General features: G+C 36.2%; 6 protein-coding genes across 7 annotated transcripts; 3 read left to right on the top strand and 3 right to left on the bottom strand.

Annotated features, from left to right (window-relative positions):
- The first annotated feature begins 1,242 nt into the window (after window positions 1-1,242).
- On the top strand, window positions 1,243-3,029 carry LOC103862414 (suppressor protein SRP40). Of its 2 annotated transcripts, none has more exons than XM_009140118.3 (2): window positions 1,243-1,484; window positions 1,926-3,029. In XM_009140118.3, the coding sequence occupies exon 2, from the start codon at window positions 1,936-1,938 to the stop codon at window positions 2,770-2,772; it is 837 nt and encodes a 278-aa protein (XP_009138366.1). In that variant the 5' UTR covers window positions 1,243-1,484; window positions 1,926-1,935; the 3' UTR covers window positions 2,773-3,029. The 2 variants fall into 2 exon arrangements, with proteins under 2 accessions (XP_009138366.1, XP_009138368.1); XM_009140120.3 differs by having other exon boundaries at window positions 1,340-1,614.
- A 2,104-nt stretch (window positions 3,030-5,133) lies between these two features.
- On the bottom strand, window positions 5,134-7,190 carry LOC103862413 (probable serine/threonine-protein kinase sky1). The gene is made up of 3 exons (XM_009140117.3): window positions 6,723-7,190; window positions 5,770-6,618; window positions 5,134-5,620 (listed from the first exon to the last, which is right to left on the bottom strand). Exons 1-3 carry the CDS (start codon window positions 6,903-6,905, stop codon window positions 5,327-5,329), a joined length of 1,326 nt encoding a protein of 441 aa, XP_009138365.3. The 5' UTR covers window positions 6,906-7,190; the 3' UTR covers window positions 5,134-5,326.
- Window positions 7,191-7,423: 233 nt separating this feature from the next.
- LOC103862412 (54S ribosomal protein L19, mitochondrial) lies at window positions 7,424-8,168 on the bottom strand. The gene has a single exon (XM_009140116.3). It carries the CDS (start codon window positions 8,134-8,136, stop codon window positions 7,666-7,668), a length of 471 nt encoding a protein of 156 aa, XP_009138364.1. The 5' UTR covers window positions 8,137-8,168; the 3' UTR covers window positions 7,424-7,665.
- Window positions 8,169-8,283: 115 nt separating this feature from the next.
- On the bottom strand, window positions 8,284-10,707 carry LOC103862411 (54S ribosomal protein L19, mitochondrial-like). The gene has a single exon (XM_033286283.1). The coding sequence runs from the start codon at window positions 9,883-9,885 to the stop codon at window positions 9,415-9,417; it is 471 nt and encodes a 156-aa protein (XP_033142174.1). The 5' UTR covers window positions 9,886-10,707; the 3' UTR covers window positions 8,284-9,414.
- Window positions 10,708-11,672: 965 nt separating this feature from the next.
- LOC108871205 lies at window positions 11,673-12,088 on the top strand. Its single transcript, XM_033287471.1, has 2 exons — window positions 11,673-11,885; window positions 11,939-12,088. Exons 1-2 carry the CDS (start codon window positions 11,673-11,675, stop codon window positions 12,086-12,088), a joined length of 363 nt encoding a protein of 120 aa, XP_033143362.1.
- Window positions 12,089-20,480: 8,392 nt separating this feature from the next.
- LOC103862410 (probable E3 ubiquitin-protein ligase ATL45) lies at window positions 20,481-22,003 on the top strand. The gene is made up of 2 exons (XM_033288580.1): window positions 20,481-21,184; window positions 21,216-22,003. Exon 2 carries the CDS (start codon window positions 21,239-21,241, stop codon window positions 21,809-21,811), a length of 573 nt encoding a protein of 190 aa, XP_033144471.1. The 5' UTR covers window positions 20,481-21,184; window positions 21,216-21,238; the 3' UTR covers window positions 21,812-22,003.
- Window positions 22,004-22,712: the final 709 nt, after the last annotated feature.

The following is a 22,712-nucleotide window of genomic DNA, read 5'->3' as shown; positions in this document are numbered from 1 at the left end:
ATTATCAGAGGAAATGAATTTTGATATATATATTATAAATTGAATTGTAAAATGGCAAATGATAAAGTTGATTTAAGAAAAATCAATGATGTTGATATTTTCTCTATTCAATGTTTGATGATATATGTATTTGGTCAGACAGTGATCTGATAATTACGATGTAATAGTTCCATTAGTTTTCTCTTTTAAAATGATTTCATTAACCTTTTTGGGGGTCTGATGAGGATGAAATGGCAAGGCAAGTGGATGGTGAAGTTGACTATCTCCGCCAAACTAGTAGGGTATAATGATCATAAATCCATCGGATTAAAGCTTTGATTATACCGATTATTTCAAACTAAATATTAGATAGACCACTTTGCTTTAATATTCATCCACCATAAATTCTATATCACGTCAATGATATGGTACCTACTTACGTTTTAATAAGTTTCACAGTTCAGTTTCTTAAAATATGATCTTGTTTGACAGCTAAAAAAATAAAAAATTTAGCTTTTAGCACTTTTGTATAATTATAGTAGGAAATATATTGTGAATTATATTAGTATTATTTCCAACTACAGTGTAAGGATTATACTCCCTGTGCTTTCATAATGTATGTGATGTATGACTAAACACACACAAAATATTATTCTATAAAAAATAATCAAATATATTAAAAATGATTCCACCAATCATAAAAGCTATAAAATATAACTATTTGAACAGTTTCCAATAAAATTAAATTTAATATAATTTTTAAAAAATACTTTTCCATTTTGAAATATATTTTTTCTAAAAAATCACAAGAGGTATAATCTAAGATTTTTAATCATATGTTACACAAATTTGTGTCCATTATCATGTTTCTCAATCGATAATCCTCCTTATATATCATTTTGTGTGGTTCAAACTTTTGTGCATTGTTTAGAAATCTAGATGACAGCGTATAAAAAATCAAATAAAAATCGAATATTCTTTGTTTCTTTTAAAATAGTGTAATATTTATGAGCCATGTTCACCTTATTCTTCCAAATTTTATTTTTTTATTTGATTAAGACTACCAGTGTAGTGAAAATAAAATAAACTAGGACGCTAGAAAAAAGAAAGAAGAAAAGTAACTCCGTGAAGAAAGAAAGAAAGAAAAACATGACGGCCGTTATTATGGTTAGACGGAAGAATGTCAGACTCCGACCAGCTGGTGAATACTTCCGCGGTTCTTGTCAATGTCATGTAATGTAAGAGAGATAACTGTAAAAAAAAATGCAAACTTTTATTGATAATTATATATGGAAAATAAAAAGAGAGAGAGAGAGAGAGAGAGAAGTGATTTTGTAGGGTTTACATATAAAACTGAAAAAATGGAACAATCTCCTCTTCTCTTCTCCATTGCCATTTATCTCCTTCTTTCCCTCTGCAAACCCTAATTTTCCCTTGCTCTGTTTTCTTTTTTTCCTGAGAAACTTCAAAGCTCTGATAATTCACCTTGGTACAAAAACGCAGAGGTAGAAGAATCTAATTGCTTGTTCATCTGATACTCTGTTTTCTTTATATTATATCTCGTTCGTTTGGGTTATGATTCTTGTTGTTTCAATGCTTCGTAATTTTAATTCCATCAATCACCTTTATGATCGAGTAAGTCAGCTGTCCATTTCAAATGTTATTGCTTATTATGTTTTGTTAATCATGAGAATTCGTGAGATTTAAGGATATGATTATTTGAAATAAAAAAAAAGAGGTTCGATTTATGTTCTGTCTTGACGATTGATTGTATCATGTATTGATCTCTTTGAGGTAATAAAATGTTTTGATTTTAAATCAGCTAATGGATGATTCAGATTCTATGTACTCTGATCTCGAGCTGATCTCATTCATGATTCCAATTCAGATCCATTTAAATCTGATTTACGGACACTAACTCGTGTTCTTGTTTGTCGGAATTGTAGCTGATTTAAAATGGAGATGAGTCAGCTCGATTCCGATTTGCGTCTCCCTCCTCGAAAACGTTTACTTGCTGGTTACATGAAACTAAACGGCATCGGATCTTCATCATCATCATCATCATCTACGTCTCCTTCGGCTGCTTTCCCTTCTTCTTCCTCAACTTCAAACTCAATCGGATCATCCTCCTCCTCTGCTTCAACCTCTCGTTTCCACAGCGTCCAGAATCAGTCACCGGAAGAGCTCGTGGAGGCAGCGAGATCCGCAGCTGCTTCAGCCGTTAAAGCCGCAAAGGCGGCTAGAGCGATAGCAAACGAGAAGGCGTTGTCTTCCTCAAAGGCGATTGCTGCCGCCAAGAGGGCATTGGAGCTGGTTGATTCTTTCCCTAAACAAGCAATGGCTGATTGCAATGAGAAGAAACATGTCTCCGTAGTAGACAACTTGTCTTCAAAGGATTTAGCGTGTAGGTTGCAGCGAGCTATCGAGAAAAGGTACCCTAAAGTCTTGGCAACTCGCGAGGAGAACGGTCAAATAAACAAGAAGCAGAAGACCGTAGCTGATGGTGGGAGCAGTGTGACCGGTTATGTGAATGGTATCGCTGGGGTTGTGGATTCAGACAGCTCCTATGACGGGTTAGAATCAAACAGAAAGGCGTTCAAACCGGATGAAGTGGATTGGATACGGACACCAGGGAAGGAGCAAAGAAGAGGGAGAGTGAAGCTAAAGAAGTTTCCTTTGAGCATTTGCGATTCTACCGATCAAGAAAACGGTATCTCCTCATGCGTGTCTCCACCAGTCCAGGACCTAAAGGCTCCAGAATGTGCGAACCAAAACAAAGCCATACGGTCATAGTGAGTTTTGTATGCCAGAAGAAAAGACTTTTTGATTCAAGTTTTGGTCAGCGTTTGCCATTTTCAGTAGAAGAAGAATCACATTTGTTGTTTATTCATATATATGAATTGTATTGCAATTACGTTGTGTTGTAGAATAAGGTTTGGTGGTATTTGGATTCATAGACAGAGGACGAATGTAATGAAGTGTACTACTTTTTGTTGTTGTTGAATATTATTCTTTCCTTTCAAATTAAATGTCATTAAATTTTTTTGACACTATTAAAAATAGTTAAATGTTTAATTTTGCTCTTATTCAATTATTTAAATTCTATTATATATTAATTTTAAATTTGATTGTAAGTAAAAATGGTAAATTAATGTAAAAACTGTACTGATATCATATAAAACGATAGTAAAAAAAATTTCTACAAGATAACTATTTGAAACAAAGGGCGTATGCTTTTATTGATTTACCCATTTTCCATGTGCTTTAGAAACAATTACTCAGTTTGGTAATGGTTTGACCCAATAAAAAAACACTGAAAATAAATTATATTACAAAGAAAAAACATATTTTTATGGATTCATAGACTGGATACAGAGTGTCACGTGTAGATCCACGTGCTGTTATGGAACGTGTGAGACAGTCAGGCACACAATGAGAGATAAATAAACATACAAATCTGTGAAGAGTGAAAACAAAAGCTCAGTCATGCACGTCACATGTGGTCTGAAAGTTAAAAACATCTGGCCATGTCGCTTTTAGATTTACCAATAAGTCATCTTTATTTCAGTTTGTACTTTATATTACCTAAAAGTTTTAGTTTCACTACTTAGGGTGCTTTTTTTACTTCTAAAAGTATTTTGATTTTAAGAGAGAGAAGAGAAAGTCTCTCTCCTCTTCTCCGTTCTCTCACTACGACCTTTCACGGAGAAGGAGATGAGACTTTCGATTTTTGTTTCTGTATTATAATCTTCGATCAAGTGATCGATTTCATCTTCGCTAGGCGATTAGACTTTCGTTAGGCGACTTTTGTTGTGTTTGTTCAAATCAAATCAGTTTTGTTCTTCAAATCTCTTTCTTATTTCTGATTTGGTTTGAATCAATAAAGATCCGATCTTGTTTTGATCGGTGATTTCAATCTCCCCCTTCGCAAACTACTTCAAATCCCGTTTAGTTTATAGTCTGATTTTCTTCTCCCAAAGATTATCCCCATATACTTTGTTTATAGGAGTCAATCTTTACTCTCACTCTGATGTGAGCCATGATTGGCGATTGGGTAAAGTTTCCTTGCTACAAGGTATTATGAGTTATTGGATTTATCTCGAGTGATTTCTCGGAGGCTTAGTTGAATCGGCATCTTGAAGATGGTCCGATAAAAGTCTTTCCCTGGATCAAATTTCGAGTCTTTCCCAGAGCTTATAAATCGGCGATGCAGAAGTCAGGCTATAAACAATGGTTTGGGCGGAGGATTGGAGAAAGATGGGATCGGGAAGTGATGGAAAAGACAAAGATGCATCCATCTTCGCGGAGGAGCCCAGGCGGCGGAAAGCTTACGGTCATCGGAGAATACACCTTTGTGCATGAGGGACACGTGTTAAAACACGCGTTGTAACATGCCCTAAAGGATGGACGCGTAGTTATGATGATAATGATGGCCGAAAACTTTGCTGAATTGGATATGGGCCTTTTAATTTAACTTGTAAATGGTATCTTTGTTTGGGCTTTAATGTAAACCTGATTCATGTATCTTTAGCCTGAGGGCTTATGAAATGAAATCAGAGTTGACAAAAAAAAAAAAAAAAAAAAAGAGAGAGAAAGTAGGTACTGAATGATATGAGTATTTTTGTTCAACATTCAGTAATTTTACTACCTCATGGATACGTTGACAATGACATGTTTAAAATTGGACTTGTATTTTGTATGGACCATTAATTTTATCATGTGTGCCCCTATATAAACTACTCGAGTACATAAAAGAATTCAAAAAGCAAATGGCGCCGACAAAAAAAAAACCGCAGTGATAAGTGAAATAGCCAATTAAGTATTCAATAAAACGGTAGTAGCCATTTGAGTGTACAGAAGATCAATTGTGTGTTTTCTTTAGTTTCTATACGTTTATAGTATGAGTTATTATTAACTAAAATCACATGCGTTACTACATATTTTGCATAGTTTTTACAATCGACTGTTTTTCGTTTTTGTGTAATCATACGTCTTAATCATCTCACTAATGGATTCACCAAACAATAGGTAAAACAAAGCAAGCAAAAATGTTTAACATTTATTTTTTAGTTTTGTCAGTCGTACATTATGGACATAAAGAATTGGGATGGCGATGCAAAACTTTAATTAGATCACTAACTAGTATTAAACAAGGAGATGAAACATATTTGTTAGTTGATTCATTCATTCATTACAAGGCATTTCTATATAAGCAACAAATGAAGTGGATGTTTAACCAATAATCATAACTCTCCAAACAAAACAGAGAACAATTAAGCAAAAAAATATCCAACTTGTTCAAAACGAAAACATGTATGAAAAAGAAGACGAAGTGGTGAAGTTTATTTCACCCTTTGATGTGCAAGTTTCTCATTTGGGATTCTACATTATCTGCATTGTTCTGTGTACTTACTACATTCATCCATGGATGTTCCAAGCACTGCTGAGCAGTTGGTCGTTTCTCCGGCGCAAACTCAAGAATAGGACTCAGAAATTCAGCAAACTCCTTTGCTTCTGCTTCCGGAAGCTTGTACTTATCCACCAGTAAACGATCTAGCGGCCAATACTTCAACCTCCTGATCCTCTTCAAATCTCCATGTCTGTCAAAGTAGTCTTTCGACCTCGCTCCACCAATAGCAATCTGCACAATCAAACCATGTCAAGAACCGAGTCAAAGAAACACAGGGCCGGTCCTGGACAAAGCCCACTAAAACATTGGTCCTTAGCCCCAAAAAAATATTTTTTTATCAAAATCTTTACTAAATCGTCTATAGCCTTTAGTAAAGATACCTTTCTCGGCATTTTTCCTAGGAGTTCCATCATAAGAGCAAGATGATCCTCGTCTTCTCCATAACCATTCCCTTCTTTAGGAGCAAACAGCATATCACCCGTGACAAGCTCGAAAGCAGTACAACCAAAAGACCACATATCAACAGAGAAAGAGTAACCAGACTGAAGTATCACCTCAGGAGCTCTGTACTGTCTCGTCTGTATCTCCTCCGCAAACTGTTTATCAGCCCAACAAGCGTTACCAAAGTCAACCACTTTGCATCTCATATCAATCCCATCAAGACTCTTCTCCGTCTTAGATGATGCTTCTTCTCCACCAACCATTGAAACTCTCCTCTCTGATATCTTAGCAACCGCTCTTTTAGCTCTCCTCTTCAACTTCTTCTCAATCAGATTCATGGTCGAAGACCCGCCACCACCGTTTGCGTTTCCTTCAGGCTTCTCTAGCAACGGAGTTAACCCGGATCTAACCGGATCTTTACAAGGATCAATGGTGGAACAGAGAAGAATATTCTCCGGTTTTAAATCAGAGTGGATCATACCGAGCTCACGGTGCAAGTAATCCAAACCGGTCAGCACGCATCTGCAAATCTCCCTGACTTTGTCAAGCTTCAAGCCTTTGTAACGGTTGTACCTGATCAAACGGAGCAAGCTGTCGCCGAGAAACTCGAGCACCATGCAGAGATGCTGCCCGTTGGGGCCAGCGTGCTTGAAATGGTCGATGAGGCGGACGACGCATTTGGTGTTTTGGAGGTCTCCGTCGGCAGCAGCTGAAAGGAACTCGATTTCGTGGAGTGCGGCTTGTGCGAATTGCTGCGCGCTCTTCTGAATCTTCAAAGCAACGTAGCTCTGCAACAAAGGATAAAGGGAGAGTCTTTTGATCTGGATTTGTGAAGAGATGGAATAAAGGTTTGATCTTTTTAATGAAAAGCAGAGAGAGAGAAGAAGCGTACAGAGGAGAGAGTGTCGTAGGCAAGCCAGACGGTGGAGAATTGACCCCAGCCGAGCTTTCTCTGAGCGATGTAACGACCACCGGAGAAAGGGTCGCCGATCCTGACGGCGTGGTATCCACCTTTGCGGTAAGAATCGAAGCCTTCCTCTTCACCTTCTGATCCAGACGAGGATGAACACGACATGTCTCTGTCGGAAATTGAACTTTTGTGGTCTGGTTTAAGATCGTCAAAATTGGATCTTTGCGAAAGAGCTTTCCTTTTTCTTACAAGGGAGAGAGAGAGAAATGGCACTCAGATTGCGTGTGACCTTCTCCACTTTTTGCTCTGTTTCTGTGTGTTTTCCTGATTTAAACTTTTGAGGGGTAATTCTCTGTTTTGCCCCTTTCAGGGTGGAGGAGTTGTTAAGCAAAAGAGTTTATTGCTCTGGTCATATGTCGTTTTTTCAAGGGCCAAAGTCTCTGTCTTCCTTAGAAGGTTAACCACTGCATTAATAGACCGGTTTGCTCCCGAGTTTTTGATAAACCGGATCCAAATATCACATGTGATCATTGAGATTCATCCCATTGTTCCTTCAAATCACTAACCCCCTTGAGTACAGAAGCTGAATTTACAAACAAAAGACCGAACGAGAAGAAAACAGCAAGAGAAAACATCATCGAATCACAGTCTAAACTTCATAACTGAGAACAGAGTGTTGTCTGTTAATCTAAAGGAACCAACTTTGGCGCTAATCAAAGAGACAACATTCCAGAACAAAACTGAATCTCAGTTTCAATCTCTACTTAGATTCGTAATGATAATTGCAAAGTTTTGGAGCTCAGCTATCCATTGAAACAAGCAATAACATGCAGAAAACAGAGCAATCTAAAATTCACGATTATTAGACAAGACAAAAGACCATTTCGAAGTGCAATAAGATTTGATCGATTCCACTCTCATTTCATCACTCCAAATCCTGAACGATCTTGATCCCCATGGAGTTAGCGGTACCAATGATAGACTTGCAGATCGACTCCAACGGCATATACTGACAAAACGGATCCGTCTGCTTCACCTTCGCGATCTCGTACACGTGTCTCACGGAAAGCGTCGTCACCGTCAAATGCCCCGGACGCGTGCTCCCTTTATCAACCCCCGCCGCTTTCTTGATGTACCACGACACGGACGGAGACTTGACGGTGAACTCGAATGAGTTGTCCTTGTACGCCGTTATCTTCACGGCCATCGGAGTGTCAGGCTTGTACTTTTGAGTCCTCGCGTTGAAGTCCTTGCAGAACGCCATCAGGTTCAGCCTGTACTGACCTAGCGCAGGGCCCACAGGAGGTGCTGGTCGTGCTCCTCCAGCTGGGACGGTAAGCTTGATCGTCGCCGCCACAGCTCGCCGTGTCACGATGTCTTTCGCAGCCGCCGCCATTGTTTGGATCGTGAAGAGCTTCCTTCTTCTTCCCAGGGTTTTTACAAGGGGTAGATTTTGGGCCTTAGCTTTTTAATATGGGCCTGTATTTGGGCTCACTTCACTAAATTGAGTCTTTTACATTAAAGGGTAAATGATTTTCCCTGCCATGGTTTTGTATTCTGTAAATAACGTCTGTGACTAATTGACAATGACATGAATCTTGCGTTATTAACATGGAGACATACAGAGCCGTGCTTCAAGATTTTTATGCCATAGGCCAAATAAAACATATATGTTTATAATCTCTTACTAAATAGTTTTGCAGTTAAACAACAAAAGTATTTTCTTACGAATGAATTCCTGATAGAAAATATTACCCAAAGAGCCTGTTATTATTTTTTATGTTTAACTTGTAAACAATTGTAATGCACAGAATATCACCTATAATAGAAATGATATCTATTAAGTTTCAATCACAAAGCTTATTTTACAATTCTACAATAAATAACAATAATATACAAAGGATATTAACAGTAATTTAGATTCAAAAACACATTAGTTTTTATTATAACATTTCAGAAAATATAAACATTAAAATATTCAGAATAAATAAATACTAAAATTCAAATATTTTTCTAAATTTGGAAATAAATGTAATTACTTAGTTTAAAAAATTAAGTTGCAAAAAAAATCTTAAATGTTAATTAGTAGTAATCTATGTTTAAGTTAAAAGAAATTAGCAAAAGTGTTTTATCATTTGACTATACAAAAATAATACTTTTATTAATATGCCTTATAAAGATGATGCCTTAAGCCAATGCTCATAGACTACACGTAACAAACACGAGGCATGGCTTTGACTCGTTCGAGTAACAAGTTGGTTTTATGGGATTTTAGATTTTTGTCAACTTTGGCTACTTCAACAGAGTCCTAAAGGTGCAAAGCTTAGCTACCATACCTATTATCATTTTGATATTCGATTCAAAAGATAAAATCTACACGTTGTAGTATCCCTTATCCATAGCATAAAGATACATATACTTAGAACAAAACATATATAAAATGCAATGTGAAATATAAACACACGCGCACACACACTAGCTAATGTGTAAACTAAACCTCATGGATTTGGGATGTTTCGACACACTAGGTGTATCAATGGGTCTAGTCCATAGCGACTGCGGTCAGGTTTGATATTCTTTCATTTTGGTTGAGAATTAGTATTTTCGTCACAAAATCAATTAATAAATAAGGTAATGAGGAATAAATAGTATGATTAAGCAATAACCTCTTTAATCACTCCAAATCCTGAACAATCTTGATTCCCATGGAGTTGGCAGTACCAATGATAGATTTGCAGATCGACTCCAGAGGCATATACTGACAGAATGGATCCGTCTGCTTCACCTTAGCTATCTCGTATAAGTGTCTCACCGAAAGCGTCGTTACCGTCAAGTGCCCCGGACGTGTGCTCCCTTTGTCAACCCCAGCTGCTTTCTTGATGTACCACGACACGGAAGGAGATTTAAAGGTGAACTCAAACGAGCGGTCCATGTACGCCGTTATCTTCACGGCCATAGGAGTGTCCGGTTTGTACTTTTGAGTCCTGGCGTTGAAGTCCTTGCAGAATGCCATCATGTTAAGCCTGTACGGACCTAGCGCCGGACTTACAGGAGTTTCTGGACTTGCTTTCCCAGCCAGCACAGTCAGCTTAATCGTCCCCGCAACAGCTCTCCGTGTCACGATGTCCTTCGCAGCCGCAGCCATTGGTTAGAACGTGAAGAACTTCTTAGGGTTCGAGGGTTTTTATTAGACATATCTTGGGTAGCAAGGTGTGTCTTGAACAGTAGATATATCTTGGGTAGCAAGGTGTATATCTAGGAGAGTAGATATTATGGACCGTTAATCGTGAAACCCGAAAAGTTTGTGAAGCCCAAACCAAAGAATATAATAAATACTATTGTGAAAATTAAATAAATTTAGATATGTCATAAGCTACATATAATTTTTTTAGTTAAGTTTAACTCTTAAGTATACATATATACACAACGATTTTATAATTTGTTATAACAATAATACAACTCATAGTCTTATTCGCTAATCTTATATACAATCCAACCACTCAATTAACAAACAAGTGCATGGTTACAAATTGAAGGATAAAGAATATAAATTCTGTCATGAATCACATGGTCCATAACCTAGACCATACAAATTCAAGACTAGAGTCTATTAGAGGTTTACATCTAGCCACATGGAATACTTATTCAACCTTAGTCTTTATGAGTTTGACCATGTCATTATGTAGAGTATTTTTGTAATCAATTCTTCATTTGACTCCACCTTGTATGAACCACTATATATAGTGGTGTAAGCAATAAAAAATATACAACACATTCTCACAAACCTTCTCTCAAATCTTAACACGTTATCAGCACGAAGCTCTTTCCACCTGAGCAAGCTCTCCGCCGGCCAGCCCCACGCCGGCCACTTCTCCACCTCTTTCCACTATCCGCGGATCATCTTCCTCTCTCTCTTAAGGTGGTCCATTCAGAATCCTTGTGGTGAAAAGGTAAAATAATCTAACCCTAAAATCTAAGAACACCACATATCTGAATTTTGATTATAAAGATCTATATGAATCTGAATTTTATATGAATCCTAAAACTTATAAAACAATAGAAATCTATAGATATTATAAAAGAGAAAAATCGGTAGATCTAAAATCATCTCAAATATTAATCTTGAATCCATGATCTATATGAATCATGATTCTAAGAACCTTTTGAATCATAAACAAAAATTATTGAAAGATTGCAAATCCCCTTAGCTAAAAGCCATTCATAAAATCGGCTGCTCCTCTCTTCTTCTGTCATCCATGTTTCCGGATGATTCAATCATTCGATTGGCCTAATTACCAGATGTGAAATCATGAATGTATAATCTGGCCTAATAAAAAACCCCATCAAAATCCTCAATCCAAACTGATGTGATGTTTGCCAAATAAATTCGGTCATTACACACATCAAACTTTTTCTCTTGCTTGGTTTCACAACCAGCAAAATCCAATATCCAAAATTCAAAAAATAAATAAATAAATAAAACAATCATGATCACCCTAAAGCCAAAATCGTTTTTGATCCTTTGTGATCAGTCAAAATCAGAATAAATGAAATATTAAAACCCATAAATGAAAATCTTTGACCATTGATGTCTGATTTTGAAAACTGAATTTTTTTTTTGAAAAACCTTTATGATTGTTTAAATGAAAATATTTGACTAAAGTAAATATTTATTTCAAATATTATAAACTATAATCAAGTTTTTAAAATTAGTATATCATATAATAAATTTTAAATACTTGTTTTGAAAACATTTGATTATAAAGTTATCATTTGATCACATAGTTATTATTAAAACCAACCTTGAAATCGATTTTAATGATTGAATTTTATTAGTGATGATTGAAAAATATTAAAACATTTCAAACATTCAAAATCCCCATTGATCATCTTATTATGAGTCCTTATCCCTTTATGGATTATTTGATTCAGATGTCGAAAATCAACATTCTTGAGTATGCTGCCCTCAATCTCTCCGGAGACAATTACCTTCAACGGGCACTTGACACCAAGATCATCTTGAAATCCAAAGACCTTGGTGCTTGTATCACTGATGGCAATGAGTCATCTGAGAAGGATAGATACAGTGCGATCTTAATCATACGCCATCACCTTGCTGAAAGTCTCAAAGACCAATACCTCACTGTTGAGAATCCTCTGGAACTTTGGACATAACTGAAATCCAGATATGATCACAGAGGACGGTGCTCTTACCAAAGGTCCTATATGATTGGAGGAACCTAAGGATCCAAGACTTTAAGTCTGTGGATGAGTATAACTCGGCTCTATTCAAGATAGTCTCAAAGTTGAAACTGTGTGGAGAGACCATCACTGATGCTGACATGTGAGAGAAGACATTCTCTACATTCCACACAAGCAATGTTTTGCTTCAGCAACAATACCGAGAAAAGGGTTTCTCCCCCTATGCAAATTTGATCTCTTGTTTGTTGCTGGCTGAGCAAAACAATGAGTTACTCATGAGGAATAGTGAAATGAGGCTTCCTGGTGCTAATGCATTACCTGAGGCACATGCGGCCATAGATCCAAAAGATGAGTCTCCAAAGAAAGAGTCAATCCATGGCCGTATGAGAGGCCGTGGAAGATGGCAAGGTCGTAACCGTGGGTTTCAACCACGTGACCGTGGGTTTCAACCACGTGAACACCTTGGTCGTAGCCGAGGCCGAGGATATGGCCGAGGGTATCAACCTAGCCGTGGGTATAAGTCCGATTTCAAAAACCATGGCTCGACCAAATCTTCTTGCCATCGGTGTGGGATGACCAATCATTGGGCCAACCGATGCAAAACTCCCAGTCATCTTGTTAAACTCTACCAGGAGAGCATAAAAGGAAAGAACCCTGTGGCCCATTGGGTCCATCTTGATGATGAGAATGATCTCGACCATGAGGATGTTCAAGCCCATGACAATGTTCAAGCCCATGACAATGATGATCAGACTGAATTTGAGACTTCAGATATCCTTAAAGAGGCCAATTAAGATTTCGACATCATGTTGCTTTTGTCTTTGCATTTCCCTTTGGCTTTATGTTTTTGTTCTACTACTTTGAAATAAAGTTCTATTTATGAGATAAATTTGATTTTATATATCCAGTTAAATTTCCTAAGAACATTTAAACAAAGCCAAATAAAACATTCTTATACTTAAGAAATGTTTAAGATGATGATCCTTGTCTATTTTTCAGAAATGAAAGAAGACAAGAACATGCTAGTGGTGGATAGTGGATCAAACCACACTATATTAAAAGATAAAAGATATTTTGTTAACCTCACCCTAAGAAGTGCCAATATTAATACTATAGCAGGCACGGCCAGTCTTATTGAAGGCCATGGCCAGGCCCACTTAATGATGCCTAATGGCACGCATCTAGAAATTTATGATGCATTATATTCTCCTAAATCAAAGAAAAATTTGTTAAGTTTCAAAGACATTCGTATGAATGGTCTACATGTTGAAACCAAGGGCGAGGGAAAGAAAGAATTCCTTTTGATTTATGATAATGCCCAAGGCCATAAGAAAGTCCTAGAGACTATCCTTGCTATATCTATGAGCCTTTATTGTGTCCATATAAACTTGATCGAGGTTAATGTCACAATGACTAAAGAGTTCAGAGAAGCCTTTAACCAATGGCACGACAGGCTCGGCCATCATGGTTCGGCTATGATGTGTAAAATACTCTTGAACTCAACTGGCCATTCCTTGAAAGATAGGAAAATTCTCCCTAAGAGCTTCCTATGTGTTCCATGCTCACAAGAGAAATTAATAATAAGGCCATCACCTGTAAAGGTGGTTAAGGAAACATTAAACTTTCTGAAAATGATTCAAGGCGATATATGTGGACCAATACACCCACCTTATAAGACATTTCGATATTTTATGGTCCTCATTGATGCATCAACCAGATGGTCGCATGTTTGTTTATTATCCACTAGAAACCTGGCATTTGCTAGATTACTGGTCCAGATCATAAGACTGAGAGCCTACTTTCCAGATTTTCCACTTAAAATTATTCGTCTTGACAATGCTAATGAATTCAATTCCCAAGCTTTTAATGATTACTATATATCCATGGGGGTAAATGTGGAACACTCCGTGGCACATGTACATACACAGAATGGATTGGCCAAATCTTTCATTAAAAGAATCCAACTCATAGATCGACCATTACTCATGAGGTCGAAGCTTCCAGTATCAGCTTGGGGACATGCGGTATTACATGCTGCTGAATTAATACGCATAAGGCCATCTAGTGAACACAAATATTCTCCATCCCAATTACTCTCGGGTCATGAGCCAGACCTGTCCCATATCAAAACATTTGGATGTTCTGTGTATGTTCCTATTGCACCACCACAGAGAACAAAAATGGGACCTCAAAGGAGGATGGGAATATATGTTGGATTTGACTTTCCCACCATTATTAAATATTTTGAGCCAACAACAGGAAATTTGTTTAAGGCCAGATATGCAGATTGTCATTTTGATGAATCTGAGTACCCAACATTAGGGGGAGAGAATAACAAGCTGGGCAAAGCAATAAAATGGAATCAAACATTCTTATCATGGCAAGATCCTCGGACTCAATCATGTGATTTAGAGGTCCAGAAAATAATTCATTTGCAAAAGCTAGCTAATCAATTGCCTGATTCCTTTGCTGATCCGAAAAAAGTGACTAAGTCCTATATACCAGCTTGTAATGCACCAATAAGTATTGATGTCCATGATGGACACAATCAAATGGCTACAGAGTCTAAAGCACGTCTCAAACATGGTAGACCAATTGGTTCCAAAGATAAAGGACCCCGGAAATTAAAGAAAGGTGCAAAAGAAACCGAGGTCATAGATTGTCCAGACAAGGCCGAAATGGCCATGCCTAAGTACCAACCAATGAGACTCGGGACGCCGAGCCTCATGGTACTGAAGGTGCTAATGATGAGATCTCAATTAATTATCTTATGTCTGGGACAAGATGGAACCGAAAAGATGTCGACATCGATGATATATTTGCTTATAAAGTAGCCCTTGATATGATGGACTTAAATGAGGATCATGAACCCACGTCTATTCTAGAGTGCACTCAAAGATCTGATTGGCTCAAATGGAAAGAAGCCATAAACGTGGAGTTAGAATCATTAAAGAAAAGGACTGTCTTTGGATCGATTATCCTGACGCCTTCTAACATTAATCCAGTGGGATATAAGTGGGTATTTGTGAGGAAGAGAAATGAACATGGTGAAATTGTAAGATACAAAGCACGGCTTGTAGCACAAGGATTCTCACAAATGCCAGGCATCGATTATGAGGAGACATACTCCCCTGTGGTGGATGCAACTACATTTTGCTTTTTAATAAGTCTAGCCATCAAAGAAAATTTGGATGTGCGGTTGATGGATGTTGTAACCACATACCTTTATGGTCCACTGGATAATAAAATATATATGAGATTACCATAGGGTATTGAGCTTAAAGCTAACAAAGGTTCTCGAGAAGAACACTGCATAAGGCTGAACAAATCCTTATATGGACTTAAGCAAAGTGGTCGAATGTGGTATAATCGCTTAAGTGAATACCTTGCCAAAGTAGGCTATAAGAACGATCCTATCAGTCCATGTATCTTTATAAATAAGTTTACAAACAATGGATTTGTTATCATAGCAGTGTATGTTGATGATTTGAACATCATTGGAACCTCTGGGGAAATCGCCCAAACAGTTGAATATCTCAAGAAAGAGTTTGAAATGAAAGACCTAGGTAAAACCAAAGTCTGTTTGGGGTTGCAACTTGAGTACATGAAAGGAGGAATCCTTGTGCATCAAATGGCATATACTGAAAAAGTACTCAAGAGATTTTATATGGACCATGCTCCCCCATTGACCAGCCCAATGGTCGTGAGGTCCGTTGATTTGGACACGGACCCATTCGGTCCTAAGAAGGACGATGAGGATGTCCTGGGTCCAGAAGTGCTATACCTCAGTGCCATAGGAGCATTAATGTATTTGGCTAGCCACACTAGACCAGATATATGTTTTGCCGTAAACCTCCTATCAAGATTTAGTTCTTGTCCGACCCAAAGGTACTGGAACGGAATTAAACATATTCTACATTACCTACAAGGAACTAAGGATTTGAGTCTATTTTATACCAATGAAACCAAAAATGATTTGGTAGGCTTTGCAGATGCAGGCTACTTATCTGATCTACACCATGGTCGGTCTCAAACCGGTTATGTGTTCACTCATGGTGGTACTGCTATATCATGGCGTTCCATGAAACAAACTATAGCAGCCACTTCATCTAATCACTCAGAAATTCTTGCCATGCATGAGGCAAGTCGTGAGTGTGTATGGTTGAGGTCTATGACCCAACACATCCGATCAGATAGTGGAATGGTCAAGGACAATGGTCCGACCATCATATATGAAGATAATGCTGATTGCATTGCTCAACTCAAAGACGGGTATATCAAAGGTGACCGAACCAAACATATTCTATCCAAGTTCTTCTTTACTCATGAGTTGCAGAAAGCTGGAGAGGTCAACGTCCTTCAGATCCGGTCTAGTGAGAACTCAGCCGACCTCTTCACCAAGTCATTGCCCACCAGCACATTCAGGAAGCTCACGCAGCAGATTGGCATGCGAAGACTCAAGGACCTTCAGTGATGTCCAAATCCGGGAGAGTAATGTGTGTTGTACTTTTTTTCCTTTCTCTGGTTTCTCTTTTACTATATTGGGTTTTGGGTTTTCCGGAAGAAGTTTTAATGAGACAACATTAGTATGTTACAAGTCCTATATGGTTATGGCATCCAAGGGGAAGTGTTATGAATTATGAAGTGGATGGTCCATAACCTAGACCATATAAGTTCAAAACTTGAGTCCATTGAAGGCTTACATCCAGTCACCTGGAAGACCCATTCAACCTTAGTCTTTATGAGTTTGACCATATCATTATGTAGAGTATTTTTGTAATCAATTCTCCCTTTGACTCCACCTTGTATGAACCACTATACATAATAGTGTAAACAATAAGAAATATACAACACATTCTCACAAACCTTCTCTCAAATCTTAACAAATTCTGTTTTTTACATAATGAGAAATGATTTTCCACCCATTTTAACGTCATGGCGATTGCACTGATCGTTTTGTGGCGTCATGTATATATGTTGACATTAATGTTTTCAGGACCAAAAGTCAATACAAGTGTGCGCACCGACAATGACATGAAACTTGCGTTATAAACATGGACACAGAGAGTACACGTAACAAACATGATGCATGACTTTGACTCGTTGTATAACTCTTTTGAGACTCAAGTTGGTTTTATGGGCTTTTAGATTTTTGTCAACCTTTGCTCCTTTTGATATGAGATTCAAAAGACAAATATACCCGCTGTATTGGTCCTTGTATAGACATAAGTCACATAACGATTCATAGACTGAACAAAACATAAAATGCAATGAACACACGCACACTAGCTAATGTGTAAACTCAACCTATCGAATGTTTTTGAAACTAGTAAAATATATTAATATGAAGTTGAGAATGAGAACTAGTATTTTTCATCACAAAATAAATAAATAAAGTACTGAAAAATAATATGATAAAAGGATAACATATAGAGCATCTTTATGTGTGTGAAAACAAACAACACACAATTATAAGGAGGCATTATCCAAAAACCAAAACTATGGATTATTGATGCTCCTATCTCCATTATTGTTGGTTTTCTTTTTGGTTTCGGTGTGCTGCGAATGTCTTCTTGTTTTAATTATGGGCTTGGGACTATTAACTCGGTTTGCTTTTTCACTTTTGTGGTTTCATAAAAGACATTAAGAGTCAAATCACACGTATTCACACCAAAGATTATTATTCCCTTCCTCCTCAGTGTATATTTCATTTCAAACTTCTTATTATTCTCGTAGGTTCCATCCATCTTCCGTTATAGCCTACAAGACCGAGTGGTGATTCTTATGATATTCAGCTTACAATTTTTATTTTGTAGGATGAAATTTCCAAGTTATTTCATCGAAGCAGAACTTCACTTACTTTTACCAGTACTATTTAAACCAACGCAAACAAAAATTGTAATAATGATTCTGATTAGCACCATTTTCGAGAAACACCAAAGCTTTCTACACACGTGGACGATGTTGCCTGCCGTTCATGTTATAATGTAAAACTAGACTTTGACCCGCGCGTCTGCGCGGATGTATATTTTAAAAAATATGTTGATATTTGTTTTTCATGTAATTATTAGGGTTTGGCAAAATAAATCCGAGGAACAGAACCGATACCGATCCAAAAATATAGTACCAAACCCGAACATAAATTGATTAAATATTCGAATTATTCAAAATTTTGTTATTTAGAGAATCGAATCTGATCTAAACCGAAGTATTCGGATACCCGAATTTATCTAAAAATAGATATATATATATATATATATATATATTAATTATTTTTAGATTTAACGTATATAAAAGATCAAGAATGATATTTTTAAATTGGTTTACATACTTGAAAATATATGTAAATAGTCAAAAGTAAATATCTGAAATAGTTAAAGTATACTCAAATCACCAAAAATATTTCAAATAATTATTGATTACATATCCAAAATTTTAAATCAAGCGAATTGATATGTTAAGCTTAGGTAATCTAACATATGTTATTCAAATTTATAGGTAATATATTATTTTATATATAGATTTTGAGAAATTTAAAATATATAATGATTTAAAACTTTAAAACTAATTTAAATGGGTTATCCAAACCCGAACCAAACCCGCAAAGATCCGAATCGAACTCAAACCAAAATTTATAAATATCCTAATAGGATTGAAATCTTTGACCCCGAAAACCCGAAACACAAACCGATCAGAACCAAACCCGTATGGGTACCCGAAAGCCCATTCCTAGTCACTATTATATATCGTATATTGTCATCATATAATTAATCGTGTTTTATACGTACCATCATATAAGTAATCATATAATTAATAGTATTTTATACGTACCATCATATAAATAATTATATATATTATATTTTTAAAACTTAATATTAAATATAAAAACCATAATTTGAGTTGGTATTTCAAATTGGACTTTGTATTGTATTTTTCTTATATATAATGACAACATTTTTTTTGTAATGGTTATTGAAAAATAGCTTAGCTAAAATCCATTTTTGAATATATGTATATTTCTGAATCAATTTTTGATATAAATCAACTTTGAATTATTATTTTGAATTGCAATATGTATATAAAGTTTAAAATTTGAATTATGGTTAGTTTAGAAAAGAAAAGTTTTAGGCAATTAGTTTTATGGTATGTTCAATTTTTCTTAATAACATAAGCTCATTACTTTTTTTCTTAATACTACTATCCTTGTTTCCAAATAAAATTAATTTTTTTTAAAAGACTACAATTCATGTTTCCAAACACTCCAATTTTTTTAATAGTCTTATTCAAGTCTCCAAACACTCTAATTTTGTACTTGAGTTTTAATAATATAGATATTACTACCTTTGACGACACGTACATCCATTTCAGAGATTCTGAAACTGGATTGTATCATTATCAAAGATCCCACCTACATGATCTAGACCAAAAAAATATCCAAAAACTATATTACAAATCTAAACCAAAACTCTTCCAGGAAATAAAATCACTTAAAGTAACTGACTTTTAACCAAAATATGCTATCTCCGAGAGTCGAGCGACTAAAAACTAAATAATACGCTGGCCAATATTGAGTCATTTCTTTAATCCAAAGTTACAGCTACATTCTCTAATATTGGAGATAAATAGTTAAAGAAATGCATTAATTTATGGATGGATGGATGGAAGAACTAAAACTATTCTTATCTTCCAAAAAAAAAAATACTTTGCAATTCAATTGACTAAATCAGAATTTCGAATCAGCTATCAACAAGTGCATTTTCTCTGAAACCTCAATTTTTTGCCTTCTGATTTTGAGAGAAAGGAATTGCAAAATAGAGAAAAATAAAAAATGATGATTAAGGGCCTGACTGGTTTAACCGCAGCGGTTGCGGTTGCGGTTGCGGGAGTTTGCGGATGCGGATGGTTGCGGTTTCTAGCGGTTTTAAGAGATTCGTACGACTGGTTCTGCGGTTAGAAATTTGTGCGTTTGCGGGATACTTATGACTGGTTAACTACCAAATGCAGCAGCTGTTAAATAATAAATTAATAATATTTACATTTTATACAATTATAAAAATATCAAAAATAATAATATTATAATAAATATAAAATTTATATTTAGAAAGATATAGTTTAATTTTTTAAAAAATATAGAAAATATTTTTATTTTAAAGTTTTATAATATTAATTAAAATTTAATTGATATATTTTAGCATTTTTATAATTTCACTTTAATTTTTTTATTGAATTTTTTTACTTTTGTATTTATATTGTTTTGGAAAAAAAATAATTTTTTTTTATCCTCCCGCAAACGCCCGCAACCGCAAACGCTAGCTGGAACCAGCTTTTGAATTTATGAGGTTCAGAGCGATTTGGAGCGGTTTAGAGCGGTTTGAGCGATTGTTGCAAAACGCCAGCAACCGCTACTAACCGCAAAAGCTGCGTTTGCGGGTGGTAGCGGGAAAACCAGTCATACCCTAAGTAAACAAAAGAGTCTAACCGAAGTAGGTTTAGGTAAGAAAGTGATTTATTCTTATATATACCTTTTAATTATTGGTTCGTCAAACTAAACCTATAAAGAGTGCCTACACGGCCGCACCTACCCATCTTTTCTCTGCTTACTTCCTTAATAACATACGGCAATTTGATTCTTATTATATAATTAAGGGAACGATTTGGTATATGATTACGATAATTCCAAATCTAATTTTTCTATTTGGATCTATACAGACGCATGCTTCAACAGTTCAACTTGCATTAGATATTTTAGATATCTTTGTCCATTTTATATTATTTGATAAATTCTTAACAAGTTATTTATTACCGTTTTGTAAAATAACATACTTTTACAGAACCATGAATTATTTATTTGTATTCAATGATTCTGGCATTTCATGTTTTCTTAATCTAGAAATAATGTCAATCAAATTTTCTAGATAAGAACATCAATTTTCAAAAGTTTTAATAAGGAATATACTACAATAATAAAGGAAAAATCAAGGAAAAAATATGTTTGGCTTTATGGATACTTCAATCTCGTTTTTTTTTTTCGTAAAGTACTTTTCAATTTTTCTTATTCATACAAACCTTTTCAGCCGATATTACATGGATTTTTAATAATTATTTTATATATCCTCTAGTTATCTGCAATTATCAATTATGTATATAAGTAAGATGTGTATGTGTGTCTCTATTATTATCTAACTAGTTCAGATTCTTCTTCCTCTCAAAGCAACAACAAGTTCTTCTCCTCTCTTTCTTCTTTTATCTTCACCACTCTCACAACATTCTCTCTTTCTCTTCATACATCAAACAACATGACTCGCTCCTCTAGATTCCTCGGATCGGCGACGGCGCCGCCACCGCCGCAAGAAATCCTCGCCGCGGAAACCGACATGGTCGTGATTCTCTCAGCTCTCCTCTGCGCTCTCATATGCGTAGCCGGCTTAGCCGCCGTAGCTCGCTGCGCCTGGCTCCGCCGTCTCACCGGCGTTAATTCCGCCGCCGTTGGCGAATCTCCGCCGCCGCCGAGCAAAGGTCTCAAGAAGAAAGCGCTCCAGTCTCTCCCTAAATCCACCTTCGCCGCCGCAGACTCGCCGAGCTCCTCCGCCGGAGACGGAGACTCATCCACCGAGTGCGCCATATGCTTAACGGAGTTTTCCGACGGAGAAGAGATCAGGATATTACCGCTATGTAGCCACGCCTTCCACGTGGCGTGCATAGACAAATGGTTGACTTCTCGGTCGTCGTGTCCTTCTTGCCGCCGGGTTTTGGTTCCGATGAAGTGTGATCGGTGTGGACACCACGCTTCCACGGCGGAGTCTCACGTTAAAGACCACCAAGATCGTTCACAGTTCACTCCCGTCATTATTCCTGCTTTTCTTCCTTAAAAAGTTCACTTTATTTTATTTTATAATTAAGCGAAATATTATCGGCATGATTAGAGAAAAGTAAAGTATTCATTAACTATGAATTAGGAATCTTTTTGTTTACTTTGATCTTTGTCTGTTCCTCTTTGTAAAACTGTAACACTGTTCTGAACCTGAATCAATCAGATGGAGTTTCTAAGTTCGATATGTTAATTTCTTTCCCATATACTCACAATTCGCTTAAAATTATTTATTTATATATATGTATGATAGAATATGATCAAATTGATAGGACAACATGCGCACTGAGAAAAGAGCCATGTGAACCCGTTTATGAGCGAAACCCAAAAAGGGAATAAAGACTCAATTAAAAAGTTGGAACTGGAAAGTATACATTTTCCGTAATTTCCTTGTAATGTTTTGTAAAATACTAGCAAGTGATTGGTCGTTTATCTTTTTTCCGACAGTCGACACTAACTGAAAAAATGTAACGGCACAAGTAATGATAATACACTAGCGATTATTTGCGGGTAAACGATTTCAATTAGTGTGTAAGATAATGTAGTGATTGTAGTAATAGTTTAGTTATTTGAAGATTATTTATATGCAAATTAGATAAAATAATTTGGTTGACAAAAAAAAAAGATAAAATAATTTATGATGATATGTGTGTGTATTCAAAAGTCTTCCTTATTATCAGTCGCAAGTCAAAGAAAGCGTGTATGGGGGGGGTTTCATTATCATTTACCCGCAAATGAGGAATGACTCACTCTCATTCAATCCGGATGGGCAGAGAAATTGATAGTTGTCTGGTTTCTTTTTGTCAGTGACCATTTATATACGAAGACTATATAGATTTACTTTATGCAGACCATATATACCAATTAATTTCATAGAGTAACTATATGGAAGAAGATTTATA

Source organism: Brassica rapa, chromosome A03 (assembly GCF_000309985.2).
Source record: "Brassica rapa cultivar Chiifu-401-42 chromosome A03, CAAS_Brap_v3.01, whole genome shotgun sequence".
Taxonomy (NCBI): domain Eukaryota; kingdom Viridiplantae; phylum Streptophyta; class Magnoliopsida; order Brassicales; family Brassicaceae; genus Brassica; species Brassica rapa.
The sequence above is the reverse complement of the archived record's forward strand: the minus strand, read 5'-3'. Positions and strand labels throughout refer to the sequence as shown.

Coding starts and splice junctions, on each gene's coding strand:
- LOC103862413 (XM_009140117.3), bottom strand. CDS start 6,905: ATGTCGTGTTCATCCTCGTCTGGATCAGAAGGTGAAGAGGAAGGCTTC. Junction 6,619..6,722: donor CCTACGACACTCTCTCCTCT/GTACGCTTCTTC, acceptor CCTTTGTTGCAG/AGCTACGTTGCTTTGAAGAT. Junction 5,621..5,769: donor TAGGAAAAATGCCGAGAAAG/GTATCTTTACTA, acceptor TTGATTGTGCAG/ATTGCTATTGGTGGAGCGAG.
- LOC108871205 (XM_033287471.1), top strand. CDS start 11,673: ATGTCGAAAATCAACATTCTTGAGTATGCTGCCCTCAATCTCTCCGGA. Junction 11,886..11,938: donor TCAAAGACCAATACCTCACT/GTTGAGAATCCT, acceptor ATATGATCACAG/AGGACGGTGCTCTTACCAAA.
- LOC103862410 (XM_033288580.1), top strand. CDS start 21,239: ATGACTCGCTCCTCTAGATTCCTCGGATCGGCGACGGCGCCGCCACCG.
- LOC103862411 (XM_033286283.1), bottom strand. CDS start 9,885: ATGGCTGCGGCTGCGAAGGACATCGTGACACGGAGAGCTGTTGCGGGG.
- LOC103862412 (XM_009140116.3), bottom strand. CDS start 8,136: ATGGCGGCGGCTGCGAAAGACATCGTGACACGGCGAGCTGTGGCGGCG.
- LOC103862414 (XM_009140118.3), top strand. CDS start 1,936: ATGGAGATGAGTCAGCTCGATTCCGATTTGCGTCTCCCTCCTCGAAAA.